Source organism: Aedes albopictus, chromosome 2, assembly GCF_035046485.1.
Source record: "Aedes albopictus strain Foshan chromosome 2, AalbF5, whole genome shotgun sequence".
NCBI classification, from domain to species: Eukaryota; Metazoa; Arthropoda; class Insecta; order Diptera; family Culicidae; genus Aedes; species Aedes albopictus.
Genome location: NC_085137.1, coordinates 458769307 through 458785129, shown reverse-complemented (window position 1 = coordinate 458785129; position 15823 = coordinate 458769307). Strand labels below are relative to the sequence as shown.

General features: G+C 39.7%; 1 protein-coding gene across 6 annotated transcripts in view; it reads right to left on the bottom strand.

The window, feature by feature from the left end:
* The window catches only part of LOC109418953 (GATA zinc finger domain-containing protein 10), a 567982-nt gene that overhangs the window by 317551 nt on the left and 234608 nt on the right, over positions 1-15823 (bottom strand). Inside the window, exon 2 of one of the 6 annotated variants that reach the window (XM_062853957.1) lies at positions 6658-8580. The exons of the other annotated variants lie outside the window; for them this stretch is intronic. Coding sequence (XP_062709941.1) covers positions 8528-8580 — 53 coding nt within the window. The 3' untranslated portion in view covers positions 6658-8527. Of the gene's footprint in view, positions 1-6657; positions 8581-15823 lie in introns of those variants that run through there. 6 annotated transcript variants of the gene reach the window in all.

The following is a 15823-nucleotide window of genomic DNA, read 5'->3' as shown; positions in this document are numbered from 1 at the left end:
TTAAAATCTCAACAAAATTTTCTAGATCCTGAGTTTGTGATTTTCCTATTTCATGTTTTATTTGGTAACATCTTCTTTACATTAAGTATTACCACTTCCAATATGAACAAACCACCCACTATTCCAAACAAACTCAATACCCAGTAAATTATATTTATCTCGGCATTCCTGGAACGTGTACTCGCGTCACGCACCACCAAATATTAATTATGTGTGACGACGACGACCTTCAGCAGGCCACCGCACCGCCATGCCAGTCGTCTGCTGCCTCCGACTCCAACTGAAACACTACCTGTTTCGCCATTATTGTTGTTGCTTGGGCCAATATATTTCCACGGCTGTTCGGGCTCGTTTGGAAGTTTACCATCAATGTTAACTTCTTTTCCCGATCAGCCTAGATAGCTGTGTAGTGTCGGTAGTGGTTGTCTCAATTGGCTAAGAATAACACTACGGACCGCCTGATCCAGTGGTAAGAGTCCACTAAACAGGTGACCCCTAATTCATGGTATTATGCGGCTTTATGTTTACCGTGCCAAGGAATGAATGGTTAGGGGGGTCTAATAAAAACCTAACCACAAACGGAGCCTGTTGAGAATTAGGGCGTCCTCCACAGTATGTTGCCCTTACTGCGCTAACCGGAGCAATAGTGCAGTGGACCTTGCGTTTCTCCGAGATAATCAGTTGTCCTTCTTAAGTCTCAAATTTGAGGCTAAATAAGGGCGGGATTATTCAAATGTTGTAAATTAGCTTACATTAGTACCTATATGGGTTCGCTTAATGCGTTTTCGCCATTGGCGTTTTTCAATTGACACCGATTTGGTTTGTTTCTTTTTTGTGCTATGATTGCGAAGAGTGTAATCCTGTCTAGTTTGGGTAGTGGCTACGGCTAGGAAACCTCAGATCAATTTTCAGCGTAAGAAGCGTGCGTAGCCCAAGTGGCTCTACTTCGAAAAGTTCATTTTCGTAGGGTAACTTCTGTATAGGTTACCTTGTGAACCCAGTTTTGCTGCTTTCATTATAAATGAAGTGTCGTGCCTCGAGCATGCTATATCTACGAATAACGTTAACAGTATGTTTCAACCTTTCCTCATGGATGCCTTCAAGCAAGCTCTTGTATTCAGTATCTTTTTGCTGATATTTGGCAGTATTGCTACGATGATTACATCATCTGAAGTAGCTCAAACATTAATTTGAGATGCTTCAGTTTGATGGATTACTTAGGTGGTACAGTTCATGGATAACTTAACATAGAATTGCACCTAACCCAACTCTGCATGAGCAGAAATTTGTCATGAGTTGACTGATTGGCATGTGTCAGAGTCTCCATTTGACCTTCTTTGCACTTTTGAGTGTTCTTTCGCATACTTTGCGTATTCAGGCGTCCCTGCTCAAAATGGGGGAACCTGTACTAGTTGGTTGCGACCACATTTTATGGATAACTCGCTTCCATTGCTACTCCAAGAGAGTTTCATTGTGGTTTTGTCATTACAATGCCCTCCATTGTGGTATACCATAACTATTGCTTTGAAAGAAGCTTGTCCTCTGCGGTCTGTACGGATCACAAGAGGTATTCCTGAATGGAACTCTGATCTGTTAGTTCAAAATATCTTCGGATAAACCATTCTGTTGTATAGTTACGAATCTCTAGCTTCCGCCCGAGAATTATAGCTATATAATCGACTTAGTGGGCCCTAAAAATCTCTTTTTTACTTAAAATCTCCAGGAGCAAATGGGGTTTTGTCCTATTTTTCTCCAGAGGGATTTGAGTATTTCAAACATGTTTTGAACTCTTGTAGTTTTTTATTGGGTATTTCCATGGCGTGAAATTACTTGATAGTTTTATCCCGAAAGGGTGCGTGCGTTGTTAGAAAGAAGGAATGAGTTCCAGATTAATGTGGTTACCTCGTTCTTTCTGAAATGCTTGAAACGCATTGTCGATTATCACATCTGTGATGTTCGTGTGGCTGACATGCCTATTCATGTAAACTCACATGCCTTCCAATGTGGGATGTTCACAGTGACTCTTTTTCACAAAGTTGTATACGTTTTCAAGAAAGTACTCGCTCAAACGTAGTTTTTGCTTGGGTGATTTCTTGAATATTGAGGATGCTTTCGATGGCATGTCTTTCAATGTCATATTGAAAGTTGCATGACGTCACAAGCTTCCTCCAATGAGCTAGAGGCTCTCTTTACGCTTATGCGTTTTGCAGTGTCCTTTTCAGGGCACTGATTCAACCCGTTGTGGTATGGGCTATGAGCTCTCGTTTGCGCTTATGCGTTCATTCCCTCTTCTAGGGCCCCCCTTCCTATTTCATCACCTTTCCCTTTCCTAATCCCATTCCATCCCTTGTCCCATTCTCCCTCAGGTAAATGATGAAATTGGCTTATATGTATGGCGATGGCACAAATGTCCCCAATGGAGGATAACGTGCCTCTGGAGCCGGCCTTCTGATACCTGATACATGATATTTCCATAAACCGCAGACGAACGCAGTCGGCCAAAGCGCAGCGGAACGAAAAATGGCGCGTAAGCTTCTGTCCTTTCAGGATTGCGAAAGAAATCCTTTCAGGATTCTGAAGAGATTTTTTTTTAGAATTCTGAAAAGAATCCTTTCAGGATTCTGAGGAGAATCCCGTCAGGATTCTAAGGAGAATCCTGTCAGGATCCTTAGGAGAATCGTGTCAGGACCCTGAGGAGAATCCTGCCAGGATTCTGAGGAGAATCCTGCCAGGATTCTGAGGAGAATCCTGCTAGGATTCTGTGGGAATCCTGTCAGGATTCTGAGGAGAATCCTTTCAGGATTCTGAGGAGAATCCTTTCAGGATTCTGAGGAGAATCCTTTCAGGATTCTGAGGAGAATCCTTTCAGGATTCTGAGGAGAATCCTTTCAGGATTCTGAGGAGAATCCTTTCAGGATTCTGAGGAGAATCCTTTCAGGATTCTGAGGAGAATCCTTTCAGGATTCTGAGGAGAATCCTTTCAGGATTCTGAGGAGAATCCTTTCAGGATTCTGAGGAGAATCCTTTCAGGATTCTGAGGAGAATCCTTTCAGGATTCTGAGGAGAATCCTTTCAGGATTCTGAGGAGAATCCTTTCAGGATTCTGAGGAGAATCCTTTCAGGATTCTGAGGAGAATCCTTTCAGGATTCTGAGGAGAATCCTTTCAGGATTCTGAGGAGAATCCTTTCAGGATTCTGAGGAGAATCCTTTCAGGATTCTGAGGAGAATCCTTTCAGGATTCTGAGGAGAATCCTTTCAGGATTCTGAGGAGAATCCTTTCAGGATTCTGAGGAGAATCCTTTCAGGATTCTGAGGAGAATCCTTTCAGGATTCTGAGGAGAATCCTTTCAGGATTCTGAGGAGAATCCTTTCAGGATTCTGAGGAGAATCCTTTCAGGATTCTGAGGAGAATCCTTTCAGGATTCTGAGGAGAATCCTTTCAGGATTCTGAGGAGAATCCTTTCAGGATTCTGAGGAGAATCCTTTCAGGATTCTGAGGAGAATCCTTTCAGGATTCTGAGGAGAATCCTTCCAGGATTCTGAGGAGAATCCTTTCAGGATTCTGAGGAGAATCCTTTCAGGATTCTGAGGAGAATCCTTTCAGGATTCTGAGGAGAATCCTTTCAGGATTCTGAGAAGAATCCTTTCAGGATTCTGAGGAGAATCCTTTCAGGATTCTGAGGAGAATCCTTTCAGGATTCTGAGGAGAATCCTTTCAGGATTCTGAGGAGAATCCTTTCAGGATTCTGAGGAGAATCCTTTCAGGATTCTGAGGAGAATCCTTTCAGGATTCTGAGGAGAATCCTTTCAGGATTCTGAGGAGAATCCTTTCAGGATTCTGAGGAGAATCCTTTCAGGATTCTGAGGAGAATCCTTTCAGGATTCTGAGGAGAATCCTTTCAGGATTCTGAGGAGAATCCTTTCAGGATTCTGAGGAGAATCCTTTCAGGATTCTGAGGAGAATCCTTTCAGGATTCTGAGGAGAATCCTTTCAGGATTCTGAGGAGAATCCTTTCAGGATTCTGAGGAGAATCCTTTCAGGATTCTGAGGAGAATCCTTTCAGGATTCTGAGGAGAATCCTTTCAGGATTCTGAGGAGAATCCTTTCAGGATTCTGAGGAGAATCCTTTCAGGATTCTGAGGAGAATCCTTTCAGGATTCTGAGGAGAATCCTTTCAGGATTCTGAGGAGAATCCTTTCAGGATTCTGAGGAGAATCCTTTCAGGATTCTGAGGAGAATCCTTTCAGGATTCTGAGGAGAATCCTTTCAGGATTCTGAGGAGAATCCTTTCAGGATTCTGAGGAGAATCCTTTCAGGATTCTGAGGAGAATCCTTTCAGGATTCTGAGGAGAATCCTTTCAGGATTCTGAGGAGAATCCTTTCAGGATTCTGAGGAGAATCCTTTCAGGATTCTGAGGAGAATCCTTTCAGGATTCTGAGGAGAATCCTTTCAGGCTTCTGAGGAGAATCCTTTCAGGATTCTGAGGAGAATCCTTTCAGGATTCTGAGGAGAATCCTTTCAGGATTCTGAGGAGAATCCTTTCAGGATTCTGAGGAGAATCCTTTCAGGATTCTGAGGAGAATCCTTTCAGGATTCTGAGGAGAATCCTTTCAGGATTCTGAGGAGAATCCTTTCAGGATTCTGAGGAGAATCCTTTCAGGATTCTGAGGAGAATCCTTTCAGGATTCTGAGGAGAATCCTTTCAGGATTCTGAGGAGAATCCTTTCAGGATTCTGAGGAGAATCCTTCCAGGATTCTGAGGAGAATCCTTTCAGGATTCTGAGGAGAATCCTTTCAGGATTCTGAGGAGAATCCTTTCAGGATTCTGAGGAGAATCCTTCCAGGATTCTGAGGAGAATCCTTTCAGGATTCTGAGGAGAATCCTTCCAGGATTCTGAGGAGAATCCTTTCAGGATTCTGAGGAGAATCCTTTCAGGATTCTGAGAAGAATCCTTTCAGGATTCTGAGAAGAATCCTTTCAGGATTCTGAGGAGAATCCTTTCAGGATTCTGAGGAGAATCCTTCCAGGATTCTGAGGAGAATCCTTTCAGGATTCTGAGAAGAATCCTTTCAGGATTCTGAGGAGAATCCTTTCAGGATTCTGAGGAGAATCCTTTCAGGATTCTGAGGAGAATCCTTTCAGGATTCTGAGGAGAATCCTTTCAGGATTCTGAGGAGAATCCTTTCAGGATTCTGAGGAGAATCCTTTCAGGATTCTGAGGAGAATCCTTTCAGGATTCTGAGGAGAATCCTTTCAGGATTCTGAGGAGAATCCTTTCAGGATTCTGAGGAGAATCCTTTCAGGATTCTGAGGAGAATCCTTTCAGGATTCTGAGGAGAATCCTTTCAGGATTCTGAGGAGAATCCTTTCAGGATTCTGAGGAGAATCCTTTCAGGATTCTGAGGAGAATCCTTTCAGGATTCTGAGGAGAATCCTTTCAGGATTCTGAGGAGAATCCTTTCAGGATTCTGAGGAGAATCCTTTCAGGATTCTGAGGAGAATCCTTTCAGGATTCTGAGGAGAATCCTTTCAGGATTCTGAGGAGAATCCTTTCAGGATTCTGAGGAGAATCCTTTCAGGATTCTGAGGAGAATCCTTTCAGGATTCTGAGGAGAATCCTTTCAGGATTCTGAGGAGAATCCTTTCAGGATTCTGAGGAGAATCCTTTCAGGATTCTGAGGAGAATCCTTTCAGGATTCTGAGGAGAATCCTTTCAGGATTCTGAGGAGAATCCTTTCAGGATTCTGAGGAGAATCCTTCCAGGATTCTGAGGAGAATCCTTCCAGGATTCTGAGGAGAATCCTTCCAGGATTCTGAGGAGAATCCTTCCAGGATTCTGAGGAGAATCCTTCCAGGATTCTGAGGAGAATCCTTCCAGGATTCTGAGGAGAATCCTTCCAGGATTCTGAGGAGAATCCTTCCAGGATTCTGAGGAGAATCCTTCCAGGATTCTGAGGAGAATCCTTCCAGGATTCTGAGGAGAATCCTTCCAGGATTCTGAGGAGAATCCTTCCAGGATTCTGAGGAGAATCCTTCCAGGATTCTGAGGAGAATCCTTCCAGGATTCTGAGGAGAATCCTTCCAGGATTCTGAGGAGAATCCTTACAAGATTCTGAGAAGAATCATTACAGGATTCTGAGAAGAATCCTTACAAGATTCTGAGAAAAATCCTTCCAGGATTCTGAGAAGAATCCTTACAAGATTCTGAGAAGAATCCTTATAGGGTTGTGATGAGTATCCTTCCAGGATTTTCTTTATTTTCAAACCTTTATCTAATCATCAGAACGGTTTGAAAACCTGCAATGACACTACTAATCCTTGTTGATGCCAGGAATCAGATAGGCGGATTTATCTCTGAAGTTTGAGTATTTTGTCTCACATTGATATTTCGGAATTATACCAAATCATTAGCGTTTGGATTGTTTTGTGTTTGGAATGTTTTTGTATAGAAGCCATGTAATTTAACGATTACACAAAATTCCAGAAATTGCCGCATAACAGCTCATTAGAAAATCTACCAACCATCTAGCTCTAGGCCACCGAACATCAGAGGACACCTCCTAATACTGCTAATACCATGTAATGCTTCAACCAACGTGTTTCACACCGCATTCAGCGTAACACTTGAACCGCACTCTCTCTCCGCCCTCCCCCCCCCTGGAAGTGAGTAATAAATAAATGAATATTCATAAGTCATGGTTATTTTCCTTCAGGGATTTTTACCCACGCTGCTGGCTGCTCGCTCACACTTCCTTCCGACGGACAAAGTTCCGCACCATTTCCGCATACTACCACCACCTCACTGTACCCTACACCGAGAAGGTGGCGGCGAACTTGTCCAAAAGTTTTCCTTTCCATAAATTACACAACCGTACGCAATTTGCCAGTTTCTTCCAACCAGCAAGCAAGCAAGCAAGCCAACTGCCATGAATTTTTTTCCGCTCGAACCAAACCGAAAACAGGAAACTTATGGCTGAAGATTCGTCGACCATTTGGCAACGCTATGCCGGCCAACTACGCCGATAAGATTGCGGTCATTTGATTTCCATTTTGGTGTGGTGTTGGAAATATTCGCCAGGTCTCGGGCGCCATTGATTAATGGTTCACATGCGACACTACTGACACGCGTGGCGTGTGATCTGTCAATCAAGGTATTAGAATGGGTATATTTTTGGGGTCCGATGGTCTCAATTGCTGGGGCAATTGGAATGTAAGTCAGTAAATTAGGCTCAGAAAATAAAATCTAAATAAAAACTTGAAAATAAAGAAAATAAATATTCAAGAAGACCCTTGCCGTGTGAGCCGAAATGTCAGAAACAATAAAATGGACTTTTGCAATGCTTTGAAGGATTAAATCAGTCTATTTTACTAGTACCGAATCAGTTTTTCACAAATAATAATTTCCGACGTTTCGGTTTACATATTTGTAGTCTTCGTCAAGACTATTATGTTAAAACTCAATTTTTAACAACTTTCCAACTGTTTTGATAAATTTTTAATTCTTAAAACACATTTTCAACTGCAAACCAAAACTTGTACTAGGGAAAACCGCCTTCTGAAGCCCATTAAATTCACGCAATACAACCTCTACCAGAAAAACTTTTCCTGCTCCCACTTGGATCCATAATAAAGAAGTTATTCATGTCCATCATCTACCATTGGCCCAACCACGAACAACGAAAAAAAGTATCCTCAAATTGTTTATGGCAGCTTATTTAATATTCAATTACCGGATACGGCAGCAACAGCAGGCAGGCAAGCAAGCAAGCAACCAGCGGTTCCAGTACACATTATTTTCGACTCTGCCGCCGGTGGACTTGTTACTTGCGTTCTTGCGTCAATTTTACGGTCCCATAGCTCGCTCGCTCGCCAGCGCCCACACCCACAGTGCTTCCCTAAGCAAATTGGACACCAAATTCGCCGCCTTCTTCGACCATGAATTCGCTGGGAAATTGTTGGTCCAGCTGGTTTTCCGATAGGAATTACGGTTCTTTAGCGGAAAAAAGTCTCGCCTTGAGTTTTGAAGAAAAAACTTCGGTTGATTCTTGTTCGGACGTGGCCGAACGTGGAATAGCCTGAAGGTATGCAACCAATTCCAAGTGACAGTATTTATAAACAAGACTTTCCAATAACCTTTAAGTGAGTTAATCCGATCCAAGTTCACGCTTTTTCGGATTTACAACTAATTTCCATGGCAAAAAAATATTGGTAACTCCCATGATTGACCACCAGCACTCGTACAAATGGCAAAGAACATAAGGTATTTTTATGGTTATTAGCTTGCCACAAACCATGAAGCACCTTTTTTGACCTATTCGTCAGGATGCTCATTGAGAGCAATAAAAAAATAATTACCTTTAGGCCAACTGGGCCAGCTGATGTTTAATAATAACTTGGTCATTTTTTTTCGGTTCAATTTCGAACCTATAAGAAAACATTTTGCATTATATTAGCATTATTTCAAAGGCCTATGATAGGATGTGGGCTAAAAATAATACGTAACATTATCACTTGGTACCAAGGTCATGCAAGATCTAACCTCTTCTTTATCCTTATGCTTGAAACGTCCATGTTACCTGGAAATAGAAAGAGGCAGAAATTAGTTATTTAGATATAAAATTTTCTTCATTAAAATTGCAATAAAATTTAGGATAGAATTTGGATTGCACATGGATTGGAATTGGATTGAACTTCATTTAAATTTGGATTGGATTTGGATTTGGATTTGAATTGCAATTGGATTGGGTTTGGATTAGATTGGATTTGGATTGGATTTGGATTGGATTTGGATTGGATTTGGATTGGATTTGGATTGGATTTGGATTGGATTTGGATTGGATTTGGATTGGATTTGGATTGGATTTGGATTGGATTTGGATTGGATTTGGATTGGATTTGGATTGGATTTGGATTGGATTTGGATTGGATTTGGATTGGATTTGGATTGGATTTGGATTGGATTTGGATTGGATTTGGATTGGATTTGGATTGGATTTGGATTGGATTTGGATTGGATTTGGATTGGATTTGGATTGGATTTGGATTGGATTTGGATTGGATTTGGATTGGATTTGGATTGGATTTGGATTGGATTTGGATTGGATTTGGATTGGATTTGGATTGGATTTGGATTGGATTTGGATTGGATTTGGATTGGATTTGGATTTGGATTGGATTTGGATTGGATTTGGATTGGATTTGGATTGGATTTGGATTGGATTTGGATTGGATTTGGATTGGATTTGGATTGGATTTGGATTGGATTTGGATTGGATTTGGATTGGATTTGGATTGGATTTGGATTGGATTTGGATTGGATTTGGATTGGATTTGGATTGGATTTGGATTGGATTTGGATTGGATTTGGATTGGATTTGGATTGGATTTGGATTGGATTTGGATTGGATTTGGATTGGATTTGGATTGGATTTGGATTGGATTTGGATTGGATTTGGATTGGATTTGGATTGGATTTGGATTGGATTTGGATTGGATTTGGATTGGATTTGGATTGGATTTGGATTGGATTTGGATTGGATTTGGATTGGATTTGGATTGGATTTGGATTGGATTTGGATTGGATTTGGATTGGATTTGGATTGGATTTGGATTGGATTTGGATTGGATTTGGATTGGATTTGGATTGGATTTGGATTGGATTTGGATTGGATTTGGATTGGATTTGGATTGGATTTGGATTGGATTTGGATTGGATTTGGATTGGATTTGGATTGGATTTGGATTGGATTTGGATTGGATTTGGATTGGATTTGGATTGGATTTGGATTGGATTTGGATTGGATTTGGATTGGATTTGGATTGGATTTGGATTGGATTTGGATTGGATTTGGATTGGATTTGGATTGGATTTGGATTGGATTTGGATTGGATTTGGATTGGATTTGGATTGGATTTGGATTGGATTTGGATTGGATTTGGATTGGATTTGGATTGGATTTGGATTGGATTTGGATTGGATTTGGATTGGATTTGGATTGGATTTGGATTGGATTTGGATTGGTTTGGATTGGATTTGGATTGGATTTGGATTGGATTTGGATTGGATTTGGTTTGGATTGGATTGGATTGGATTTGGATTGGATTTGGATTGGATTTGGATTGGATTTGGATTGGATTTGGATTGGATTTGGATTGGTTTGGATTGGATTTGGATTGGATTTGGATTGGGGTTTGGATTGGATTTGGGATTTGGTTGGGTTGGGTTGGTTGGATTTGGTTGGGATTTGGTTGGGTTTGGGTTGGATTTGGATTGGTTGGTTGGGTTGGTTGGGTTTGGGTTGGTTTGGTTGGTTTGGGTTGGTTTGGATTGGTTTGGATTGGATTGGTGGTTGGATTTGGGTTGGTTGGGTTGGGTTTGGATTGGATTTGGGTTGGATGTGGTTGGTTTGGTTGGTTGGTGGTGTGGTTGGGTTGGATTTGGATTGGATTTGGATTGGATTTGGATTGGATTTGGATTGGATTTGGATTGGATTTGGATTGGATTTGGATTGGATTTGGATTGGATTTGGATTGGATTTGGATTGGATTTGGATTGGATTTGGATTGGATTTGGATTGGATTTGGATTGGATTTGGATTGGATTTAAAAATCGAATCGAAATCAGATCGAAATCGAATCGAAATTGAATCGAAATCGAATCGAAATCGAATCGAAATCGAATCGAAATCGAATCGAAATCGAATCGAAATCGAAATCGAACCGAAATCGAATCGAAATCGCATCGAAATCGAATCGAAATCGAATCGAAATCGAATCGAAATCGAATCGAAATCGAATCGAAATCGAATCGAAGTCGAATCGAAATCGAATCGAAATCGAATCGAAATCGAATCGATATCGAATCGAAATCGAATCGAAATCGAATCGAAATCGAATCGAAATCGAATCGAAATCGAATCGAAATCGAATCGAAATCGAATCGAAATCGAATCGAAATCGAAATCGAATCGAAATCGAATCGAAATCGAAATCGAATCGAAATCGAATCGAAATCGAATCGAAATCGAATCGAAATCGAATCGAAATCGAATCGAAATCGAACCGAAATCGAATCGAAATCGCATCGAAATCGAATCGAAATCGAATCGAAATCGAATCGAAATCGAAATCGAATCGAAATCGAATCGAAATCGAATCGAAATCGAATCGAAATCGAACCGAAATCGCATCGAAATCGAACCGAAATCGAATCGAAATCGCATCGAAATCGAATCGAAATCGAATCGAAATCGAATCGAAATCGAATCGAAATCGAATCGAAATCGAATCGAAATCGAATCGAAATCGAAATCGAACCGAAATCGAATCGAAATCGCATCGAAATCGAATCGAAATCGAATCGAAATCGAATCGAAATCGAATCGAAATCGAATCGAAGTCGAATCGAAATCGAATCGAAATCGAATCGAAATCGAATCGATATCGAATCGAAATCGAATCGAAATCGAATCGAAATCGAATCGAAATCGAATCGAAATCGAATCGAAATCGAATCGAAATCGAATCGAAATCGAATCGAAATCGAAATCGAATCGAAATCGAATCGAAATCGAATCGAAATCGAATCGAAATCGAATCGAAATCGAATCGAAATCGAACCGAAATCGAATCGAAATCGCATCGAAATCGAATCGAAATCGAATCGAAATCGAATCGAAATCGAAATCGAATCGAAATCGAATCGAAATCGAATCGAAATCGAATCGAAATCGAACCGAAATCGCATCGAAATCGAACCGAAATCGAATCGAAATCGAATCGAAGTCGAATCGAAATCGAATCGAAATCGAATCGAAATCGAATCGATATCGAATCGAAATCGAATCGAAATCGAATCGAAATCGAATCGAAATCGAATCGAAATCGAATCGAAATCGAATCGAAATCGAATCGAAATCGAATCGAAATCGAAATCGAATCGAAATCGAATCGAAATCGAAATCGAATCGAAATCGAATCGAAATCGAATCGAAATCGAATCGAAATCGAATCGAAATCGAATCGAAATCGAACCGAAATCGAATCGAAATCGCATCGAAATCGAATCGAAATCGAATCGAAATCGAATCGAAATCGAATCGAAATCGAATCGAAATCGAATCGAAATCGAAATCGAATCGAAATCGAATCGAAATCGAATCGAAATCGAATCGAAATCGAATCGAAATCGAACCGAAATCGCATCGAAATCGAATCGAAATCGAATCGAAATCGAATCGAAATCGAATCGAAATCGAATCGAAATCGAATCGAAATCGAATCGAAATCGAAATCGAATCGAAATCGAATCGAAATCGAAATCGAATCGAAATCGAATCGAAATCGAATCGAAATCGAATCGAAATCGAATCGAAATCGAATCGAAATCTAATCGAAATCTAATCGAAATTGAATCGAAATCGAAATCGAATCGAAATCGAATCTATTCAGTTTCTTCGATTTTAGGACACGAAATTGAGTGACGATTCCCGACAAAGAGTCGACGTTCGCATCCTGAACCATCTCCACCATTATGAATGCAACCAAAAAATTTCTTTCATAAAAACTTTAAATCCCATGGCGTCCGGATATCGAGCGCTGCAACCGTTGTTGGAGCCAACACCCATTAAACTCGCCCAGAAAGCATCATCAACGGAGTGAGCCCAGCAGGAGCCTTCAGATAAGGTAACAACAAAGTATCATCCTATCCATCCAACCATTCCAAAGTATCCTTTTCGTTTCACAAACATCCTTCCTCAGCTCTCACGAAACTGAGTTGTGTTGGTCCCAGAGCGTCGCACCACCACGCTAGAACAGTGCTGAGGTGGTGGAATGAGCACCAGTAGTGAGTGGGCTGGTTGGGCGCCAACTCGATTCAACCCGTCGCATCGCCGGCCACGACGGTGAACGTCACGTCACAATCATCCCGATCGTCCTTTCCGTTCCGTTTTAGTGCTGCTTTTCCTTTCTCAGTCCCGCTTCAGCCGCTCTCGGATTCGGTCGGGATGTAACCAACGAGCACATCCTGTCTAGCACAGTGAACTCTTGCTCGACAGGGTTGCCAGACCTTCAGATTTCTTTTTATTTATTTATTTTTTTCAATTGTTTATGACGTGCTAATTCTTCACTCAAAAAGTATCTTTTTTTTTTGGGACTTCATGATTTTTTTTGAATTTCTTCATTCTAATGCACCGCTTGATCTAAAACTTTGTCTGGACATTCATAGTAACTTGTACTAGATCTGTGAAAAATTAAAATATTTCTGAGCACAACCTTATCAAAAATAGCTTAATTGTGATTTTTTAATTATATTTTATAAACAAAATGTTTCAAATTTCGGAATTACTACTGCAAAATAATATTTTTTCGATTTTTCTCGAAATGAGAGATTTGCGATAACTTTTAAAATCTTGCATAGAATAGTTTAATTTCTTAGAAAGTTAAATTTTAAGCTATCAAGAGTGTCCAGATAAAATTTGAAGTTAATCTGTGCACTAGAACCTGAGATTCAGAGCTCCAAACTTGAGCAATTTGTATGAAAATTGACTGATGCGTAATTTTTTTTCTGTCCACTATTGCATCGTTGAACATTTCTCCTGATGTAAAATTTTGAAAAATATTTCAAATATATTCTCATAACCCGGAGCGATTTTCGGCTTGCCAGTCACAATTGCAATCAGATATTCTCCTTTATCCGACGTTTCGATGTTTATTACATCTTCTTTAGGGTTGTTAGAAGTGCGAACCGAATCCGGCTAATATTATTAGTGTTCTAGAAGAGGCTTCCAGTGGATTATGCTTCCACAAAGCTTTTCAAAACGAAAGCAATTATCACTTCTAATTCCCTGAAGAAGATGTAACAAACATCAAAACGTCAGATGAAGGAGAATATCTGATGGTTTGATTGCAATTGCGACTGCCAAGCCGACAATCGTTCCAGGTTTTCAGATTCCTTAGTCGATAGCTGTCTCTAAATATATTCTCTTATTAAATTTTAAAGATTATTCCTGCATATGCGAGAGCTGATGCTAATGAATGAATGACGGCTACCTTGAATATGCTTTCGGAGAATTATCGAGATTTTTTATTAAAATGACCTGCAGTGACAGTAGCAGTAGTAGAAAGTTCAATCTTAGCATTTGGAAGTTCCATCGAATTTTCTAATATTTTTATTCATAGGTTTAAGAAAATATATCCAAATTTCAGGAAAAATAATAAAGATTTTTTTTATTTATTCAAATAATTCTTCCATAAAAAAATATTATGCCTGCTGGCAAGTTTCATAGTAATTTTTCCGAATTTGAATTTCACTAGTTTAAGATAAAATTTAAATATAACCATCTTAAGACATTTTAAGAAAATGGGTAGATATCTAGGAAATATCAGTGAATGCCTGGAAATTAGCTAGTGGAGTGTTTTGCATTCATCTTGACAGAATGGATTGACGAATCAATCTCAGAAATAATGGTAACATTCATGGTCTCTTTGGGAAATCAGGTAGGCTGAAATAGGAAAAAAAAATTCTGTGAGCAATTTCTGAGAACATTAAAATTTTGAATTTGAACATTAAAATTTTAAATTTGAAAAAAATGTGGAAAATTTATGAAAATCCTTGAAATAATTTCTTTAGGAATCCGACTAAAAGCTGCAGAAAATTGAAGGTATTGGAGGAGTTCTTGAATAAATCCCTAAATACATTTCTGGAGGTACGGATGCCCTGAAGCAGATCTGCTGGAGATAGTTCTGAAGGAGTTTTTAAAAGAACTTCTTGCATAACGTCTGAAGTGGTCAAAAATCTCTGAAACATTATCCAATATAACCGCTAGAGGAAATTTTGGAGGAAATTCATCAGATATTTAAAACAAATCTGGAAGAATTTTTGAAGAAATCACCTGAACTTTTTTTTTAAATTGATTTTTTCGAAGGCACCTCTTATGCCTGGGAATCTGGAGAATGATCGGCAGTAATTCAGGACACAAATTTGAAAATATGGTATAAATCAGAATGCTTAACAAACTTGGAATTGTTAAGCTCTGTGAAACAACATGGAAGTTCTTTCAAACTAGTAAATTTAAAAATTCATTTAGCAAGTAAAAACTAATACATACAACAGGAACAAAACATGGCAGTAATCTGCGTTTAGAATATGGAGTTTTGCAAACGGTTTAGGAACCGGAGAATCTGAGAAATAATCACAGCCAATCAGTGATTCCTTCTGAAAATTTCTCGCAGAAATTCTTTTGAAAAACCCATCTGAAATTCCATAATGGAAACATTTCTGGGATTTCCTAATTTTTACAGAAATTTTATCAAAGGATTTCATTCTCGATTTTCGTCTGCCGATCACTCAAAAAATGCCATTTCGGATTCGTTTAGGAATTTGTGATAGAGGATTCCTTTAAAAACTCCATCTGAGGATTCCACCAGGAAAACCATCCGTGAATTCTTTCAGGAATTCTTTCTGGAGATTCTTTCAGGAGCTGTGGATTTCTCTGAAAATTTTTTCTCGGTATCATTCAGATATAGCTTCTGTTGGTTATTCCAGATATCCCATTTTGGATTACTTCAGGAATTTCTGAAATCTAATACAGGAACTCCGAAAGTTCGATAATAATCGAGATGTTGACACCGTGTGCCTTCTGTGGGCTCTTCCAGATATCTTTATGGATTTCTTCTGGGAATTACTCCAGGAAATCCCTCAGAAGTTTCTTCCTACTGAAGTTTTGCCTGGGATCAATAAATTCGATCTAGGAATTTCTCCTCTTGGAGTTTTTCATTAGGAACTTCTGGAGGATACCCAGAAAAAACTGTTAGTAGATT